Below are 21,503 nucleotides of genomic sequence, written 5' to 3'. Positions count from 1 at the left end.
TGTGCAATACTCCTCACACAGCTAAAACCTAATGTGCAACATTTTATTTTATTCAGTTATTAAAATAACACATGTTGGTGCAATATTTGTCTGGTCTACACGTGCAATTTATACTGTGTTCTTTGTAACACTAAGTGTGCAATAACTGCTGCTCAGTATCCATCAACCTTCCAACTTAAGCAACCGTTTTTGTATATGTGTATATACATATATATTTATGTAAATACTTACATATTTTATTCTATACTTTTTAATTATATTTTATTTTATTTTGTTTTTTATTCTACACTCTTACCCGAAAGCTCTGCACAAGAATTCCTATGTACCCAAACCTTGCGTGTGAGTACAAATGGCAAATAAAGTCTTGAAGTTGACTGGACGGGCAAACTCCCACACACACTCAGATATTCTCAAAAGGAGGAAGAGCTGGTCCAGCGTTCCATGACCAGGACAGAAACCGCATTGTTCCTCTTGAATCTGAGGTTTAACCAGCGGACGGACCCTTCTTTCCAGCATCCTGGCATAGACCTTACCGAGGAGGCTGAGGAGTGTGATAGCTGGAGCACACTTTCCGGTCTCCCTTTTGGAAGGTGGGGACCACCACCCTGGTCTACCAACCCAGTGGCACCGCCCCAGATCTCCACTCAATGTTGCAGAGACATGTCAACCAAGACAGCCCTACAACATCCAGAGCCTTCTCCTGAAGACTCAGGATGTTGTAGACTCTTGTGTTGTGTTGTAGACTCTGAAGACTCATCCACCCCGGGGGCCCTGCCACTGAGTGACCTCACCCCCAGTGATGGCCAAGTCATCCCCCTCATCCCCAGACACTGCTTCCACTACAGAAGGCGTGTCTGTGGGATTAAGGAGGTCCTCGAAGTATTCTTTTCACCATCTGACTATACCCTCATTTGAAGTCAGCAGCACCCCACCCGTAGTATAGACCGTGTGAGTAGAGCACCGTTTTCCCCTCCTGAGTCACCTGGCCGTTTGCCATAATTGCTTCAAGGTCGTCCGAAAGTCTTTTTCCATGGTTTCATTGACCTCCTTAATTGTCTTAATAATAATTCATTAAGCACAGACAATCGCCGCTGAAGCATCCATTACGTGCCCTTACCTGTCGTGAACAGCTTTTTAAGACCGAGCATATCTCCGCTGAGCCGGTTGATCAAAGGAACCTTGAATTACTGTAATTCTGTGACCGTTTGTCCTATCGGAAAAATTCAAACAGGGTCTGAAAGCTGAGAAATTGCACTTTACACACAATATAGGGTCATTACGGCACTTTGGAAGTGCGCTGTGTCTCATTCGACACATTCAGCATTATAGGGTTAACCTGGCAGTTTAACTGCTCACAGGGCTTAAATTTATTCTACTCAGTTAAACAACAAATGCCTTTCACCAGTGACACCTCAAACAGCTTTACGCTTAAGATTTAACTTTGTGATGCTTACACTTATTCTTTTAAGCTTCTGTTCTGTACAATCATAATAGTAGTAATAACAATAAGAGTAACTTGAGACATTTTAGCATCTTTCAATATTCATATGGGTATTTTCAGCAAGTAAATTTTTCCATAAAGCTGTGGTTATCAAAAGCATTTAAAAGAAAAAGTAAACTTGCTACAAGCATTTTGTCATGTGAATTTCACTGTCTTATACTGCCTGATTTTCTCCACGTTGCAGCAACATGTTTTCAAGACCCTGGAGAATGACCCTCTGTTTGCCCGTCAGCCTGGTGAAGATGCCTCTATAGAGAAAAAGAGAGAGCTGACCTTTCTAAGGTATCTGTGTGGTAATATTTACATTCATATAGCCACTGTGAATTCCTCTGTTATGCAATCCAAGCCTAAGTAATGTCTGAAGACACTACAACTCCAGTTGGAACTTAACAGGATGAAGCAGCTGCTTCGATACAACTTTGTCACAAATGAAGAGGCAATGGCCAACCCCTGGAAAGCTATATACCTCGATGACTGTCTGGGAATGTACGACTGGGCCTTGGTTGCTAAGCTCTTCCTCAGCCTAGGGGTAGGTGTGTGTCTGTGTGTGTGTGTAAAACTGTGGTAATAGTGTAAGTAAGTAAGACAGTTTTACATATAGTAAATAGTTATGTCAAATGAGCTAAATTCAGATTGTAGTATCATTGTTTCTGAGCAATTTCAAAATAAGAATTTATGATTTGAATTGTTTCATTTTAACGTGTACTTGGATCAAGGGAAAAAGTATCCTGCTGTTTAAATTTCCACCTACACTATGAGGTTTCTAGTTTTTGGACTTGTTTGGGGGGGGGGGTCACTTTTGCCTTCATTGGATAGCAGTACAGTTAAGATGAACAGATAGGAAAGCGGTGAGAGGGAGAAGGGAAAAGACTAGAACCCAGGCTGGCTGCCTTTCAGCCGTGTGGCATATCACCTGCTCGCCCACTGAACCAAACTGGCGCCTGATTGCTTGCTTTTTAAATACGAGCTTTTAAAATAAAACATTTAAAGGCTTTCATCTATCTAATACTTGGTAAATGAACTGGGTTTTATATAGAGCAAACTCAAAGTGCTTTATACAACATGTCAACATTCGTGTGCACATTAAGACTCCGGTGAACTCGGGATTCAGTGTCTTGCTCAAGGATACTTTGGTATGCAGACAGGGATCCGAACCGCCAGCCTTCCAGTTGGTAGATGACCTGCTCTCTTGAGCCACAGCAACCCTACTTGGTTGCACATTCATAATGTGCTAGTATTTGTGTTTTTGTTCTCTTCTATTGTCTCATTCCAGTTTCTGTTTCAGATGTTTGGAGCAACTGTGGTCAGCTCAGGGTCAAGCAGGCACAACAAATATGTTGAAAACACTGACAACATGACGGTAAGACAGGAACCCTTTATTAACAGGATGAAGCAGACTAAGCGAGGGTGATGTCCTACTATCCTGTTCATAAACCTTTTTCATAGATTTTCAAAGAGCACCTGCTGATGTTCTGAGTAAATTTGTATGTGCTTGTAGATCTTTGGTTGCTTCGCACTCACTGAGCTGAGCCACGGCAGCAACACCAGAGCCATGAGGACCACAGCCAAGTATGACCCCTCCACTCAGGTCAGCAGTTATTTATTTTTTTAAAACATGTGCTCATCCAGTCAAAGGAACGGTCTTTTTACCACTACTCCTATAATATTGGTCAGATTTTAGTGGAACAATGATCATCCAGTGGGTCAGACAAACTGTGCTTAAAGTCAAGGCCAGTTTTCATTCTCAATGGATTTTGATTTCTCATTATTTTGTGCAATACAGCCAACAATAAAACATATTACTTTCTTTCTGTACTTCACAAATTACAACAACCTGTGAACTGTGATGGATCGTGAGTCGAGTGAGCTACTGCACCACTAGCATTCCGGTTATTTGTATGAATGTTAAATCATAGTATTTTTGGCCTGTGACAGCATAAATATCAGTTGACAATACTCCGTTATGTCATGTTTGCTTTGTAATGGTATTGTATGGACATAATGAACTGCCAAAAATCAAAACTAAGCCATGAGTTTGGTTTTTAGGAATTTGTGTTTTAATACTCACAGTAAGCTTTTTTTTTTTTTTTTTCCCCCCTGTCGCTTTTATAATGTTTGGCAAAAATTGTAGGCATTTAGCACAAACAAATGCATGCTGAGTGCACCCCCGTCTGAGATGACAATATGTTGTGACATAGCTAAAACTTGAATGACTGTGGGCTGCACAGCTGTAAACAGATATGAAAACCACAGATTTAATCCAGACATCACAGAAATGTATCTTTGCAAGAGGAACATCAGAGCTTATGTTGTCTCACAGACGCGCTCGTAGAAACCACCAAAGTGATGTCGATGCAAGTGAAAGAGGCCAACATTAGGTTTAGTGTGGTTTTTCAACCTATCAGAGAGATTTAAAAACTATAGGTGTGGCCAAATCAACAATCTGTTCCGTTCTTAAACAGAGGGAATACACTGACCAGCTCGGGCACCAAAACACCCAAAAGACCACAGAAGGCAGCTAAAGTGGATAATCACAGAATTATTGGCTTGGGTGCAGGGAAGGAACAGGCTAGTGGGGGGAATTCATGGACATCCAGGATGCTAAATTTATTTTTGAGCTGGATCTCCAGATGATGTTGGGCGTGGCATGACTGCCTGGCACTGTGCTTTCCTTTGCCAACTGCAGTCCAACCATCAGTTGGCCCAGTGGTGGGTGTAGAGCTGGCGGGGGCCTTAGGTTTTGCTCCTAGGACGATCCAGGGATTTTCAGCGAGACCAGGGGCAGCCGCTGGAATTCTGGTGGTAACGGAACCAGACCATGGGATGGTAGTGTCACTATCCATCGGGATTGGAGCTGAGTGATTGTCAGTGATGAACAGTAAGATGTCCTCGCTTTATGGAGGGCTTTTTCTGTAGAGCAACAAACTCTTTTTTTTTCCAGGCTAAATGGAATCTAGTGAGATGCCATTTCCTCTCCGAGCTTACAGGTTATCTATATTAAGCTGCACATTTGTGAGTTATACCAGGAAGTCAGGCACTTTAGATTTGAGGCTTTCATCTTCAGAGGAGCCACATTATCCAGAGTCGTACTCAGTGGGATGTAAGACTATTATCGAGATAGCTGGCCTCTGTGAGAGTAGAAGGTATCTGCTCTGCATTGCATTGGCATATGGCATTGCAAATAATGAAATTTCTGCAATCGCTAAACACCTCCAAACTTCATGTGGCCTTCAAATCAGCTCAAGAACAGTGCATAGAGTGCATGGAATGGGTTTCCATGGCTGAGCAGCTGCATCCAAGCCTTATATCTATATATTGTGCAAGTGTCGGATGCAGTGGCAGAGTCCCATAAACACCCCTGAACCTCGTGGAAAGCTTTCCCAGAAGAGTTGTTATTGTTGCAAAGGGTGGGCCGACATCATGTTAAACTCCATGGCTTAAGAAAGGGATGTCACTCATGTTCATATGCGTATGAAGGCAGACGAGTGTGACCCACTGGGGCCTTGACCAGTAGTTGAACAATAGTTGATTCCTCATTTCAGTATGTGAAAGTTCACAAAGAGCACTTAAAATGTTTCCTTAATTGAAATAATTTCTAGCTGTTTCTCTTCTGTAGGAGTTTGTGATCAACTCTCCAGACTTTGAGGCTGCAAAGTTCTGGGTGGGGAATCTGGGTAAGACTGCTACTCATGCTGTGGTGTTTGCTCAGCTCTACACACCTGACCAGGTGTGCCATGGACTGCACTCTTTTGTTGTCCCGGTGAGTCCTAGCTAATTTAATTAGCTAAATTCTATATATACATATTTAATAATATATAATCACAGGGTTTGAATCCACTGTCTGGCCTGGGTTTTCTCTGTGGACTTTGCATTGTTCTCCCCATGTCTGCATGGGCTCTTTCTGCATGGGCTCCAGCTTCCTCCCACAGTCCAAAGACATGCAATTAGTGGGGTTAGGTTAATTGATGATTCTAAATTGCCCAGCAGTTTGAATGTGAGTGCACATGGTTGTCTGTCTCTCTGTGTTAGCGCTGCAACAGACTGGCAGCCTGTCCAGTGTATACCCTGCCTCTCACCCTATGGCAGCAGGGATAGGCTCCAGCCCCTGCACATCCCTAAATTGGAGCAGGGGGATTTGAAGATGATGGATGGGTGGATAATTTATTATTTTTGGCTTAACAATAATAACTGTTAAGCCAAAAATAATAAATTATATAAATGATAAATAAAAACCTAACCTTTTTTAGGAGAGACGGCATCCATTCGTCTTCAGATGGAGCAGTTCTCATTTCTGGAAATCTGCCTCATGCAACAACCAGTAGTGGCACTGACCCTAGCCAAATGAAAACCATTCCTATTTTGGAGGTTGTCTCATTGTTGCCCCTCTGGTGCACTGTTGTTAATTTCACTAATACCAAAGCAGCTGAAACCAGTTAACCCCCTCTGCTACTTAAGTGACCAGATCTGTTTCCCAGACATTTAATTGACTTGATTCTGTACTCTGATTAAGTGTTCCTTTAATTTTTTTGAGCAGTGTATACTCTTATCACTGTGCTGCAGGTGAGAGATCCCAAGACCCTGCTGGCTCTGCCTGGTGTGCTGGTTGGTGACATGGGTAAGAAGCTGGGCCAGAATGGACTTGATAATGGGTGAGTGGCTGCAGCAGACATTAGCACTTAAGTTTCATAAGAAGCAAATGATTCGGTAAGCATCAAAGTCTTTAAACAGTTTAACACAAATGCTGCATTTGCAAAACAAAAAGCACAAGAAGTAAAAGAAATGACTTCCTTGACCCTTGTGGAAATATCCTGACTGGTGACTGTAGTCAGTAAGTAATGCAAAACTGATTCAGAGACAGGGGTATAGATGTTGGTCTGTTGCAATAGTACGCATGCAGTGTTTTGATGGATGCAGTGTTTTGATATACTGAGTAGTGACGTGACACTGACAGGAAAACCGTACCATACACATGCAACATTATCTCCTTTCGTATGTCTGTGTAGATTCTCAGTCATCCAGGTCATAGTAGTCTCTGGAGCTTGAAAAAGGCGACTGGACTTCTTTTTGTTTCTTGAAGACGTTTCACCTCTCATCCGAAAGGCTTCTTCAGTTCTCAACCAAATGGTGGAGAGACCCAGGTATTTAAACCCTGTGGGCGTAGTCCCCTGGAGGTGGTTATGACCCTCTATTGATCATGTGCGTGACCACATGTGCCCAGGTGTGAAGGGGGCGTGGGTCATATTTAATCAGTGGTTTCAGTTGAAACCAATTTAGGACTCCGCTCCATTGTTTCCTGTGGCCTATTGAGGTCACTGGAACAAAGGTGTGAATGGGGGTTGAGACGTCTGGGAAGGGAGCTCAGGACAGCACTGTAAGCGGGGGAAAGTTGGTGACGTAATCCACCTCCTCTGTTCAATGATGGTTGTTCACAGTGGACATAGATGGCTTCTTTCACTCCTCTTTCAAACCATCTGTTTTCCCTGTCCAAAATGTGGACATTGGCATCCTCAAAAGAGTGCCCTTTTTCCTTCAGATGCAGATGTACTGCTGAATCTTGTCCTGTCGAGGTGGCTCTTCTATGTTGTGCCATTCGTTTGTGAAGAGGCTGTTTGGTTTCACCAATGTAGAGGTCCGAGCACTCTTCACTGCACTGAACAGCATACACTACATCGCTGATCTTGTGTTTGGCGGGTTTGTCCTTGGGATGAACCAGTTTTTGTCTTAGGGTGTGACTTGGTTTGAAGTATACTGAGATGTCATGCTTGGAGAAAATTCTTCTGAGTTTCTCTGACAAGCCTGACACATATGGGATGACAATGTTGTTCCTCTTGTCCTTCCCATTCTCTGTAGTTTGTGTTTGGCCTTCATTCCTGTGCATCTTAGCTGATTTGATGAAGGCCCAGTTGGGGTAACCACATGTTTTGAGGGCTTTCTTAATGTGTGTGTGTTCCTTATGCTTCCCTTCTGCCTTAGAGGGAACACTTTCCGCATGGTGTTGTAGGGTCCTGATCACCCCAAGTTTGTGTTCCAGAGGGTGGTGGGAGTCAAAGAGGAGATACTGGTCTGTGTGTGTGGGCTTCCGGTAAACTTCAATGTTGAGGCTTCCATCTTCCTCGATAAGCACCGCACAGTCCAGGAATGGTAACTTGTTATCTCTGGTGTCCTCCCTGGTAAAACGTATGTATTTATCCACTGAGTTAATGTGACGAGTGAAGGCTTCTACTTCTTGGGTTTTGATTTTGACCCAGGTGTCATCTACATATCTGTACCAGTGGCTAGGTGCCATCCCTTTGAAAGAACCAAGAGCTTTACTTTCCACTTCCTCCATGTAAAGGTTGGCTACAATGGGAGACACTGGGGAGCCCATGGCACATCCATGCTTCTGTCTGTAGAATCCATCATTGTATTTAAAATATGTTGTGGTAAGGCAGAGATCTAAAAGTGCACAAATCTGATCTGGGGTGAAGCTGGTTCTGTTCAGTAAGGAATCGTCTTCCTGTAGTCGTCTTCTGACGGTCTCCACTGCCTCAGTTGTAGGTATGCAAGTGAAAAGTGAAACCACATCAAAGGACACCATGGTTTCATCTGGATCCAGTACAAGATTCTGGACCTTGTTAGTAAAATCTGTAGAGTTTTCAATGTGGTGGGGTGTGATGCCAACAAGCGGTGATAAGATGGTGGCGAGGTGTTTGGAAATGTTGTAGGTGACCGAGTTTATACTGCTGATAATGGGTCGAAGTGGGACTCCTTCTTTGTGGATCTTTGGGAGTCCATAAATGCATGGAGTGGCTTCTCCAGGGTACAGGCGGTAGTAAGTGGGGTGGTCAATGGCTTTTTCCTTTTCAAGTTGTTGCAGGCAGCACTTTTCAAGTTGTTGCAGGCAGCACTTTTAGATCTCTGCCTTACCACAACATATTTTAAATACAATGATGGATTCTACAGACAGAAGCATGGATGTGCCATGGGCTCCCCAGTGTCTCCCATTGTAGCCAACCTTTACATGGAGGAAGTGGAAAGTAAAGCTCTTGGTTCTTTCAAAGGGATGGCACCTAGCCACTGGTACAGATATGTAGATGACACCTGGGTCAAAATCAAAACCCAAGAAGTAGAAGCCTTCACTCGTCACATTAACTCAGTGGATAAATACATACGTTTTACCAGGGAGGACACCAGAGATAACAAGTTACCATTCCTGGACTGTGCGGTGCTTATCGAGGAAGATGGTAGCCTCAACATTGAAGTTTACCGGAAGCCCACACACACAGACCAGTATCTCCTCTTTGACTCCACCACCCTCTGGAACACAAACTTGGGGTGATCAGGACCCTACAACACCATGCGGAAAGTGTTCCCTCTAAGGCAGAAGGGAAGCATAAGGAACACACACACATTAAGAAAGCCCTCAAAACATGTGGTTACCCCAACTGGGCCTTCATCAAATCAGCTAAGATGCACAGGAATGAAGGCCAAACACAAACTACAGAGAATGGGAAGGACAAGAGGAACAACATTGTCATCCCATATGTGTCAGGCTTGTCAGAGAAACTCAGAAGAATTTTCTCCAAGCATGACATCTCAGTATACTTCAAACCAAGTCACACCCTAAGACAAAAACTGGTTCATCCCAAGGACAAACCCGCCAAACACAAGATCAGCGATGTAGTGTATGCTGTTCAGTGCAGTGAAGAGTGCTCGGACCTCTACATTGGTGAAACCAAACAGCCTCTTCACAAACGAATGGCACAACATAGAAGAGCCACCTCGACAGGACAAGATTCAGCAGTACATCTGCATCTGAAGGAAAAGGGCACTCTTTTGAGGATGCCAATGTTCACATTTTGGACAGGGAAAACAGATGGTTTGAAAGAGGAGTGAAAGAAGCCATCTATGTCCACTGTGAACAACCATCATTGAACAGAGGAGGTGGATTACGTCACCAACTTTCCCCCGCTTACAGTGCTGTCCTGAGCTCCCTTCCCAGACGTCTCAACCCCCATTCACACCTTTGTTCCAGTGACCTCAATAGGCCACAGGAAACAATGGAGCGGAGTCCTAAATTGGTTTCAACTGAAACCACTGATTAAATATGACCCACGCCCCCTTCACACCTGGGCACATGTGTTCAAGCACATGATCAATAGAGGGTCATAACCACCTCCAGGGGACTACGCCCACAGGGGTTTAAATACCTGGGTCTCTCCACCATTTGGTTGAGAACTGAAGAAGCCTTTCGGATGAGAGGTGAAACGTCTTCAAGAAACAAAAAGAAGTCCAGTCGCCTTTTTCAAGCTCCAGAGATTATCTCCTTTCAGACACTTATTTTCATTCATCTTTCTCAGCTGGAAATGATTAATCACACATTTCTCATTGTTGGAAACTGTATGATTAATTGTTCTTAGTCTTGATCTGTTTTGGGTTTTATAAGTTTTGCGGTGCATTCTTATTCTCTTTAGTTTGAAAACATTTTTAGCTACAGATAAGTCAAATGACACTGGTGTTACAGTAATTGAACTGTAATTTGATTCAACACGATGATGATGATGGTGAATACAATTAAAAACTATCTACCAGACAAATTATTGTATTATATTGAGTGATGGCTTGTGGTACGTCTGCCCTTGCAGCAGCAGAGAAGGTGCTCTACTGCCTGTCCAGTAAGTGGGCTGGATTATTGATGATGGAATGTTCAGTGATCAGTTTAGGATTTGTTCAGTTTAGGATTTGTAGAAACAAAGTGCTACCATCTGACACAAACAACATTTAGAAATCCTCTGGATGACCTGCTTCTGTCTTGTCTGTGTAACCAATTCTTTTCTGTAACGTTTACTTTTCTTACACTCACAACAGATTTGCAATGTTCCACAATGTGAGGATCCCACGTGAGAACCTGCTGAATAAGACAGGAGATGTTACTCCTGATGGCAGCTATGTGACACCATTTAAGGTCAGTATAGGTTTTCTGTGGCAGCCAAAGATGGGACTTCACAAAAACCAAGTTGTTGACGTAAAGCTGTTTGGTAACTTGCTCTATCTGGAACAGCATTGCAGGCTTTCCTGAAAAAAAAGCTAATTAACCATTTACTGCTAATTGTTGAAGGCTTAAATTCTAGAAGATTCAACCACAACATGCATGAGCAGTAAGTTCTGATACAAGTGTATGTCTTCCACTTGTTTTTAATCAATAATAATGTTTCTTTCATCTGCTCCAGGACCCTAAAAAACGTTTTGGGGCGTCTCTGGGTGCCTTATCAGGAGGCAGAGTGTATATCACCAGGATGGCGCTTATCAACCTGAAGCTGGCTCTGACTGTGGCGATTCGCTTCTCAGCTGCCAGGAGACAGTTTGGACCCAAAGACACAGAGGAAATTCCTGTTTTAGAGTACCAATTACAGGTAAGAATAGAAGGTAAAGTTTATTTATATAGCTCTTAAGACAAAGAATAGCCACAAAATGAGGTATCAGTAAAAACCCAAGGCAAAATGGGCACACAGGAACCAAGCAAAATGACCCAAACACTATCTAAATGCCTGTCTGAAAAGATGAGTTTTAAGCTGCTTTTTAAAGGATGCCACAGAGTCCGGGGTATTTCCAAAGTTTAAGGTCTAAGGTTTGGAGAAACAATGGAGAAACAGACAAAGGGCCCCTGTCTGAGGACCGAAGACCCCGGCATGTAGAATGGGGTGGAGCCGTTTGGTAATATACATGCGGCTCTCTCACCCTACCAGCCCATAAAAGTAAGAGCCAAGATTTTAAACTGAAATCTAAACCTGAAAGGAAGCCAGTGCAAAAGCCTCAAAATGCTGCTGTAAGGTTTTTAGCTCGCTCCCATAAAGCTTCACATATCAACCCACTTTTAAACAGGTGGTTAATTAATAGATGCGGTTCTCAGACAGCGCATTACAATAATCCAAGCTAGAGGAGATGAAGCCATGGAGAAGCTTCGCCAATTGATTTTGAGGCAACATTCCTGAGTTTAGCTATATTTCTTGGGGAAAAACATGAACAGGTCAGACTTGATGTGAGCATCAAATGTCAAAGGTTGATCAAAAATTATCGCCAGGTTCTGCACATTAACTTTTACGGTTTACCCCAACTGCTGTCTGATTTGGGCTGTAATGCTCTCAGGAGTATTAGGCCCTCTGGTCTGCAAGGACGAAACAGTCACCCTTATGTGCAGCCATGAAAAGGTCATTTGAGACTTTAAGGCGAGCTGTTTCAGTGGAATGTAACTTTCTGAAACCAGTCTGAAAGTTATCAGGAATATTGTATGTCTTCTCATGAGTAGTGACAGGTCCGTGTTTTTATACCCCTGTCGAATAACAGAATGTATTATGTGAGCACCCACGGCAAGCAGGGGTCTGCGGGGCACACTTACTAAACTTCATGGGCAGATAGATGGCTTATGACCAAAGCAAGGTTGGGATTGTAAATGGGGGTCACTGGGGTCAAGATTAGGGTCACTGTTACTTACTTAGGTTAGACAACACCCCGTTTATCAAAGACACCACAAAGTGACCAATAGAGTCAAAAACCTTAAGATGTGGATAAAATACTGTCATCTGAGCTCATAAATTAGTATTTCAGAAACATCCTCCAAACACTTTTCAGGCCTTTCAGACCCCACAGTTGGTTTGTTCACACTGCTGCATAGGTCTCATATACAAGGGCCCTATTCCAGGAAACGTGTTCAACAAACTGTGGAGTTTAAAAATAAACTGAATTGATCAACTCAGCAACTCAGAGTTGACTGAACCGACTCTGAGTTTCTCATTCCAGAACAGCTGATCAGAGTATGTTCACGCTGAGTTAAGCGGGTGTGAGTAAGGAAAGAAATCTTCATGGATACAATAAAAGTTTGATATAAAATATACAACTTATTTTATGTCTGTTGTCATCATTTACCCAACTGGAACTTTTATGAGATGAAGCTGGAATCCTAATTTTACAATTTTTTTATAAATCTAATTATTCAGCTGCAACCTGACCAGGATAAAATGCAGGAGACAGAAACTAATACCCAGATAGCAATTAGACCCCGGGGGCAGATCTACCCTCAACTCAGTTTTTTTAACTAAATGAAAACTGTTGTAATTGCAAACTGTTTTTTAATGGAAAACTTTATCATCTCTGCCATTACTGGATAAAAATGAGTAATGAGATTTAGAGAGAAAGTGCTTTAATGTTGCTGTTATATTATTTTGCCTTATTGTGTCTTCTAGCAATGGCGTTTGATTCCGTACTTGGCAGCAGCATACGCTCTTGAAAACTTCACCAAATCCATCTTCAAGAACTTTGTTGAGTTCCAGATTGCACGGATGCTCAAGGAAAACTATGACCGAGAAGTGAGTAAGCGTGCAACACGTGGATTTAGGGTGCTCTGTGTAAAGTGGCATTTAATATAGCTGTGTTTCTCAGGCAGAAATGGGCAGGGAGATCCATGCAATTGGCTGCTCCAGTAAACCACTGGGCTCATGGACTGCTCAAAAGGGTATCCAGGAGTGCAGGGAGGCCTGCGGTGGACATGGATACTTAGCCAGTCAGTTTCCCTCTCTTTCTCTCACACACTCACTCACATACACAAATATTATATTTTTATTATATTATAATGTAGTGGCAACACTAAGCGCTTTGAATGCTCACACAGAGTAGAAAAGCGCTATACAAGAACTAGTCCATTTACCAACACTACTGTCTTTGGAACAATAGGGTGGTGGTTTGACTCCCAGGGCTTGGTAACTGCACTCCATGATTGCCTGGCAGCACAAATGAACCGGCTGCTAATGGAGACACACCCAGAATGGCTGACTGAAGGCCAGACGGTCTTGATCCCCATAAGGGACCAGTCCATTCCAACTACCAACCAATCACCTCCCTCAGCACAACATGGAGACTCCTGTCAGGCATCATTGTGGCTAAAATGAACAAGCACATGGCTCAATACATGAGTAGGACCCAGAAAGGGATTTTCAGTAGCACCAGAGGAGCAAAACAGGAGCTACTAGTAGATAGAGCAGTCACTTGCAACTACAAGACCAGACTGACCAACCTGTGCACTGCCTGGATTGACTACAAGAAAGCCTATGACTCGATAACGCACACATGGATCCTGGAATGCCTAGAACTGTACAAGCTCAACAGAACCCTAAGAACCTTCACCAAAAACTCAGTGGGGATGTGGAGAACAATACTAGATGCCAACTTCAAGCCAACTGCACAAGTAACTATCAAGTGCAGGGTTTGCTAACAAGGTCAGGGTTCTAGCCAGCAGTTGATCGCCCTGCGCCGTCCCATGCTGAGGTCGTGTCGCGCCAGGCTGAGAATTTCACCGATTTGCTGTTCTGTCATTGCAATTAGGAAGCTGATGCACGCCACGCATCTTTATTTTAGAGCAGCGTAACACAGACTAGAAGGATCCACACTCCCTATCGTCATTAAATCACATGGTCCAATCAGATTCAGGTGCCTTCAAAGACCTGTAGGACCTGTCCATCGTCACTGACACACACACACACACACACACACACACACACACACACACACACACACACACACACACACACACACACAGGAGATGTTCTGTTCTCACTACTGTTCTGCATAGGCCTGAACCCCTTCAGCCAGATTAACAAGACTGGCTACAGATACCAACTACAGAATGGAGCAAACATCAGCCCCCACCTCTACAGCTGTATGCCAGGAGTGAACAAGACATTGATTCACTGATTCACACCACTAGGATCTACAGCAATGGCATTGGAATGTCCAGAATACCAGAACATAACACAACTAGAAGGCAACATTGTAGACACTGAGAACAGTCCTAGCAACAGCTAAGATATGGCACAGGCCCCTTAAGCTTCCAGGCCAAAGGACAAAGACCAGGGTCAGCATGGGCACCCTGACTTGTCTGCGGCTATGCAGCTCCATCTGCATCAAACAGCAATGCACTGTGTATTGACAGCTTTCTATTAGAACCAGCATTACGTTTTCCGGCAATTTGAGCTACAGCGGCTCATTTGTTAGATCAGACAACACGGGTCAGCCTTTGCTCATCACGTCCATCAGTAAGCCTTGGCTGCCCATGACCCTGTCGCTGGTTCACCACTGTTCCCGTTTCTAACGCATCAACTTTGAGAACAAAATGTTCCCTTGCTCCCCAATATATCCCACCCATGGTGCCATGACAAATCAGTGGTGTTCACATCATGTAGCAGTGGTCATAATGTTATGCTTGATTGATGTGCATATATTCACACTCTCACCCCCCCACCCCCACAAACACACACACACACACACACATAGAGCTAACTGTCAGTTTCCTTCTTTTGTTTCAGTGAATCGGCTGGGTGATCTTCGTGATGACAATGACCCAAACTGCACATATGAAGGAGACAACAACGTGCTGCTGCAACAGACCAGCAACTACCTGCTCACCTGGCGCCACGCCAAGCAGTGTGGTTAGTCTTCTGTTCACCAAGACCTGTATACTTTGTTATCCAAGTGGCTTCCAACATATTAATATCATCTAAATGTAGCCATGCTAAAAGGCTCAGATGAGTCTATTTTTTACCCTGAACAAGTATTTGAAGGATTCAGTAACACATGCTATGTGCAGTGTCAGCTGCATTAATGGTCAGTAAATGAACTTTGGTAAGTCACTAAAGCTTCTCTTGTGTGTGTGTGTGTGTGTGTGTGTGTGTGTGTGTGTGTGTGTGTGTGTGTGTGTGTGTGTGTGTGTGTGTGTGTGTGTGTGTGTGTGTGTGTGAATGAATGTTGGGTGGGTTTCAGATGGTTTGCGGATTGAGTCTCCCTTTCACACCGTGGATTTTCTGGATGACTCTCAGGGGATCCTCAAAAGCAGGTTTACTGCCCTCACAGTGGACGACTGCATGGACTCTGCAGGTATTTCAGCTCTATCATTTAATTAGACTGTATATTTCCAAACTGCTAGAACCTCAAATTAGCCGTTTTCCATAGAACAATGGTACATATGAGCTCTTAGATCCTGTTATATACTTATCATTTCAAAGCAGAGGAGATATTTGCAAATGAGGGGAATTGAATATATAACTATAAATAATTTACAGTAAAGTTATGTGAGTGTAGTTATTGTTAATCAATTAGCCCTGAAGTTCAAATTTACATAAAATGAACAAATGAGGAATTTATTCTCATAGTTGATGCATAAATTGGTAATTTATTATAGTTAGCCTTAAATATTTAAATGTATATATTTTTCAGATGTGAATTCATAAGGCGGGGTCATTTGGCTACAGACTATATTGTACAAACCTTTTTCAGCTTAGTGAACATCCTCTTTGTTGTCTGTCATATCAGTGCCTTTAGCAGCCTACAAGTGGCTGGTGTGTTTCCTACTGGAGGCGAGTCAGAAGAGGCTGGAACAAGAGAGAGCATTGGGCATGGATGACTTTGCTGCGCGTAACAACTGCCAAGTAAGACACACATGTGCAGACACACACATAAACCATTATTGATAAATTCAGGTGGCTCAACTTCAAAACCAGAACTCTGGTTCTTGGTGGGATTTCAGCGGTCACATGCTGCTTTAGGTGGCTCTGGCTGCTAAGCTGAGGCTTGATTCTGTATGAAGTTTTGACAGAACGATGGACGTCATTCGCTAACAGTGCGTACCCACAACTCGTGCATACAAACATTTCACACACAAATCTGTGTGTTATCTGTATTTTCGTACCTAAATTTGTTCGTACTTTGGGAATAAATTTAGAAGTCCTTCTGACCATGCATACGAACAAATGACAGCCTGGCTGCCTGAATTTAAACAGAAGTCTTTTAAAATAAATACTGCTAATAATAACAATAATTATTATTATTTCGGTTGTTGCCTATTGGTCATCATTTACAGTTTTCCAAAAGACCACGAGCCACAAAATGCTCTGAATTATAATTTTAAAAAATGTATGTAATCAAAATACTAAATGGAAAAGTGTAGGCTTTACCTTTTAATTTAAACATAGTCCATTACCCCTTATCTCATTTTATAATATCTTAAATGTTTCATTAAAATGGTTTCCGTCACTGCTGGATGTCATCACTTACAGTATAATTTCTTGGCACTATCCCATGGATGCTGGAAAATCTGGATTTTTTTGGAAAGCTGCACCTCTTCTGACTTCCTCCTTGGATATCAGACACCATTATTCAGTTTTCTACAGTCAGACTTTCTCCTTATTTCTTGCCTTAGACGTGTAGGTTTACCTTCCCCTGGAGGTGAACATGTTTCCTTATATAAAGAAATGGGGTGGGGCAGTATGCAGATTGTATGGAGATTACACACGGCTGTTGGTTCAGAATTATTCTCATTTATCAATAATATGCACAGTGGAGAGAACAAAACAGGTTAGCACATTTGTTTCGTAAATCTGACAGTAATTGCAATCTCGTTTTTTGCACCGGGTAAGAATGTTTCTGCACAAATATTAGTAAATGAGGCTCAGTGATGCCGTTCATCGAAAGGTCATCTGGTTTGGATTCAACAAATAAATCAGGCTCTTTGCTCCTGCCTTGCACGGACCCAGTATTTGAGAAGAAGGGAGTCCGGAGGGTGTGCTCCAACTATTGGGGGAATCACACTCCTCAGCCTCTCCGGGAAGGTCTATGCCAGGATGCTGGAAAGGGCGGTTCATCCATTAGTCAAACCTTTGATTTAAGAGGAACAATGTATTTTTTGTCCTGGTCGCAGAACGCCGGACCAGCTCTTTATCTCCTCAAAGGTATGAGAGAGTGCATGGAAATTTGTCCGTCCAGTCTGCGTGTGCTTTGTGGACTTGGAGAAGGCATTCGACTGTGTCTCTCAGGGCATCCTGTGGGGGGTGCTGTGGAACTTATCCCGTTGTTACGGGCTATCAGTTCCTATAAAACTGCAGCGAGCTCGTGGTCCATATTGCCGGTAATCATTCAGACTCATGTCCTGTGGGTGTTGGACTGTGCCAGGACTGCCCTTTACCACCAATTCTGTTCATAATTTTTATAGAAAGAATTTCTAGGCGTAGAAGGCTTCTGCCTTGGTGGCCTCAGAATCTCATCTTTGCTCATCTTCCTCTTAACACGTAAATCATAATAATAAACAGATCATTTCAGAAATATTCAGAGCAGGGTGTGCACCACCAATCATGCCACTTTCATTCTCAAATATCTCATCTTTTTCCTTCTGATTTTTGGTGTGAATATTAACAGAGGCCGCTGGCCTGTATCTGCAGCAGCAAAAGTTACAGAAAACATACAAATAACACACAATTCAGGATACTGGCAACTAGTTACTTACAGCTGCAACTTGATCCATAGGAATTAAATGGAATTAACACGTCAGCTTAGTTTGTAGTAAAATATTTGAAATGTGACATTTGGAGAATTCATTGCAAATATCTGTTTCCAGAATCAATGTCTTTAATCTATGGACAGTCCACGTTTTCAGAATACAATGTGTACAGTGTGGGTGGAAATAATAAACTAGGAGACTCTTAAAAAAAGATTTTTAATCTCAAGAGTCAGATTTTTTTGTTTTCCCCTTGTTAAACATCCCTCGTGTGTGTGTGTGTGTGTGTGTGTGTGTGTGTGTGTGTGTGTGTGTGTGTGTGTGTGTGTGTGTTCAGGTCTACTACTGCAGATCCCTGGCCATGGCCTACATTGAGCACAGCTGCCTGCAGAGATTTCATGAGCAGACTATTGATCGGAACACACCAGCTGGTCTCAGGCCAGTATTAAGCAAGCTTTGTGCTTTGTATGGGCTGTGGGGCCTCAGCAGTCACATGGCCACACTGTACCAGGGTATGTATTGTGCTCAATGCTGTACACACAGAGAAATCTTGATGATATCGATGTGTTAACACAGTGTTATTTGTAGGTAATTACTGGAGCGGACATAAGCCTGCTGAGCTGGTCCAGATGGCCATCCTTACTCTCTGCTCCCAGGTACACAAACTGCAACCAGAGATCGAGACAGAAGGATGGATCTCTGTCTGCTTATGGCTCGAGTGTATATGAATGCATTCAGATACCTACATCTAGGACACAGCTTCACTAGTTATCAAGGCAAATGTCAAAATATGTTAAGAAAACTAGTGCATTATATCTGCTTATGTTCTGTATTTTTTGTTAGATTGTGGGAATTTATGAATGAAGCTGTGAGGAACATAAAAGTGACTCTCGTTTGGCTGACAAACCCTCTCTTTAACACAATGTTGCAAATATGCTACACAGTCATATCTGAAAAGGATTCAGTACTGTGTATAAAAGCTGACGGAGCGTCCAGGTTTGAAGACATGAAGCCAGAAAAGAAATGCCTCGAACTTGCATTCTGTATAATGACCAGCAGGAGGAGACTCCTGGTCTCATTTCTCACTTGATTTATGACATCAGTAAAACTTCATGATTTTATCATTTCAATTACTTGTCTCATCCATCATCAGCATTCCACTTATCCAGTCCAGGGTTGCATGGGGGCTGGAGCCTATCCCAGCTACCATAGAGGGAAAGGCAGGGTACACCCTGGACATGTTGCCAGCAGATCTTTTCTTTTCTCTTTTAACTGAGCCATTTATGTTCATTAAATTTGTGGTTTACATCAAAGTAAAAAAAAAAAGACAATCAAGCCAGGTGTCCTTTAGGGTCAGTGTCCTTGGTCTCAGTCAGGTCTGCCACTCACTTGCAAGATGTGGCTGATGCAGCTCTCTACCTGACTTTAAAATGTGCTGTCTCTCCCCCAGCTGAAGAATGATGCAGTAGCATTAGTGGATGTTCTGGCACCCACTGATTTCATCCTCAACTCACCTATTGGCTGTGCTGATGGACAGGTAAAGACACACAAACACAAAAACTCTAATTATATAGTAGAAACCTTGTTCCGTGTCATTCCAAGAAGGGCAGTGATGCATTTCAGTTTTATTTATGTTCAGCCGTCATAACATAAATCAGTTCATGACCTTTTTAGAAAAGGTTGAGACCCTGTTAAATAAGTTGATTATTTTTTTCTCCATCCTGCAGATTTACAACCACCTGTGGTCCACGATGATGCAGGGCAGTAAGGTGCTGGAACGTCCCTCCTGGTGGAAAGAGTTTTGCTCAAACAAACCTGAGCTTGGATCCCTGCGTCCAAAACTCTGAAACCCAGCCACGCTCTTCAGTGCCTGAAGCTTAAGTGCTGGAATTTTTTAATTTTACAATGTAATAGTTTGGAAAAGGTACATGAAAATGTAATTTCTATATGTACAAAACTCTTTGCCAAAACTATGTGGTATAGAAATGCATTACAGTGTTTATAAACTGAGCCAGAAAGTTGTTTTTTTTTCACTTAATCCTCTTTAATACACTTAAGATTCACTTTAATCGCTTTTAGAAAATTGGTTGCAGCCCTGATTTCCTTGAGATTCTTCAGCATTGCTGCATCACTCTGTCCATGCTAACTAGCATGTTTACTGTTTACAATCTATGGCATCCTGTATTTGTAATTCCACATGAGAAATGTCTACTTATTTAATGTGCTAATAAAGGGATTTGTTGGCAAAAATGTAATATTTTGATTAATTTTGAAGTGTGCGTGTATGCGCATATTGCCTTGCACCCTTGAATTGGTGCAGGAGTAAGAAAGGGAGTCAAGGAAACTAGTGGACTATAACTATAACCACCTCTGCTTTAACCTGAGATGCAGACAGTCCACACTGGTGGACTGAGCAGATCTCAGGAAAAGCACAGAACCAGCTTTACAGTGAAATAAATCGGGTCCATTTCACAATACATGCATTTCAAAACAAGGTCAATGTTCCCGATCCAAAAATGCGAATATTGGCATCCTCAAAAACGCTTAGGTGCAGAGGTACAGCTGAAGGGAAGACAGATGGTTTGAAAGAGGAGTAGAAGAAGCATCTATGTCCACTGTGAACAACCATCACTGAACAGCGGTGGTGGCTTACAACACCAGCTGTCAGCCATCCACAATGCACAGGCACCTCAGCCTCCGCTCTCACGCTACTTCAGGTGACCTCAATAGGTCATTTGATCGAGGGAGGCAAGGTTTCTCAGTGGTTTTACCCAAAACACCTGGTGGTGATGACACGTCTTTTTTCACGCCTTGGCTCATGTAATGATGCACATGAACAGTAGTGGGTCAGCAACCACCTCCAAGGGAACAACCCCCACTAGGGTTTAAATACCCGGGACTCTCCACCTTCTGGTTTTAGAACTGAAGAGGCCTCTTGGGTAAGAAGTGAAACGTCATCAAAAACTTGAGGAGGTCCAGTCGCTTTTTTCAAATTCAAGTCTTTCAGGGTCCTCACTAAACTGGAAGAAGTTTAGTGATGACATCAAAATAAAGTCCAGCCCCTGCCTGCATGGATTCTCAGCAGAGTTGAGTTGAGCCGGCCCGTTCATGAACGATTCATCCCTGCTGTAAACACAATTCAGGTCCTGAACCAGCAAAACAGTCCCAGACCATCACACTACCACCATCGTGTTTGACTCTTGGTATGATGATCTTTTTATGAAATGCTGTTTATGAGAGATTAAACGGGTCTCATCAGTCCACAGAATGTTTTCCCCAAAGTCTTGGAGATCATCCAGATGTTTTTTGGCAGATGTGAGATGAGTCTTTGTGTTCTTTTTGGTCAGGTGTAGTTTTCTCCTTCAAGCTCTGCCATGGGGGCCATTTTTGCCCAGTCTCTTTCTTATTGTTGAATAATGAACTCTGACCTTAACTGAGGAATTTCAGGCTGGCAGTTCTTTAGATGTTTTTCTGGGTTCTTCTGTGACCTCCTGGATGAGCCATTGATGCACTTTCGGAATAACTTCGGTTGGTCGGCCACTCCTGGGAAGGTTCCCCACTGTTCCGAGTTTTGTGTTCATGGATAATGGCTCTTGCCATGGTTCACTGGCGCCCCAAAGCCTGGTTTTGATACCCTTTCCAGACTGATAGATGTCAGTGACTTTGTTTCTCGACTGCTTCTTTAGATCGTGCCGTGATGTGTTGCTG

General features: G+C 42.9%; 1 protein-coding gene across 1 annotated transcript in view; it reads left to right on the top strand.

The window, feature by feature from the left end:
* LOC115775614 (peroxisomal acyl-coenzyme A oxidase 3-like) overlaps positions 1-20,024 on the top strand; it is a 26,254-nt gene extending 6,230 nt beyond the window's left edge. The window contains exons 2-18 of the mRNA XM_030723082.1: positions 1,686-1,783; positions 1,895-2,030; positions 2,787-2,861; positions 3,000-3,089; positions 5,118-5,261; positions 6,062-6,150; positions 10,349-10,445; positions 10,711-10,893; positions 12,721-12,843; positions 12,917-13,037; positions 14,836-14,958; positions 15,290-15,403; positions 15,839-15,954; positions 18,133-18,307; positions 18,384-18,451; positions 19,246-19,332; positions 19,523-20,024. Coding sequence (XP_030578942.1) covers positions 1,686-1,783; positions 1,895-2,030; positions 2,787-2,861; positions 3,000-3,089; positions 5,118-5,261; positions 6,062-6,150; positions 10,349-10,445; positions 10,711-10,893; positions 12,721-12,843; positions 12,917-13,037; positions 14,836-14,958; positions 15,290-15,403; positions 15,839-15,954; positions 18,133-18,307; positions 18,384-18,451; positions 19,246-19,332; positions 19,523-19,642 — 1,959 coding nt within the window. The 3' untranslated portion in view covers positions 19,643-20,024. The remainder of the gene's footprint in view (positions 1-1,685; positions 1,784-1,894; positions 2,031-2,786; positions 2,862-2,999; positions 3,090-5,117; positions 5,262-6,061; positions 6,151-10,348; positions 10,446-10,710; positions 10,894-12,720; positions 12,844-12,916; positions 13,038-14,835; positions 14,959-15,289; positions 15,404-15,838; positions 15,955-18,132; positions 18,308-18,383; positions 18,452-19,245; positions 19,333-19,522) is intronic.
* The last annotated feature ends 1,479 nt before the right edge of the window (positions 20,025-21,503 follow it).

Source organism: Archocentrus centrarchus, unplaced genomic scaffold (assembly GCF_007364275.1).
Source record: "Archocentrus centrarchus isolate MPI-CPG fArcCen1 unplaced genomic scaffold, fArcCen1 scaffold_24_ctg1, whole genome shotgun sequence".
NCBI classification, from domain to species: Eukaryota; Metazoa; Chordata; class Actinopteri; order Cichliformes; family Cichlidae; genus Archocentrus; species Archocentrus centrarchus.
The sequence above is the reverse complement of the archived record's forward strand: the minus strand, read 5'-3'. Positions and strand labels throughout refer to the sequence as shown.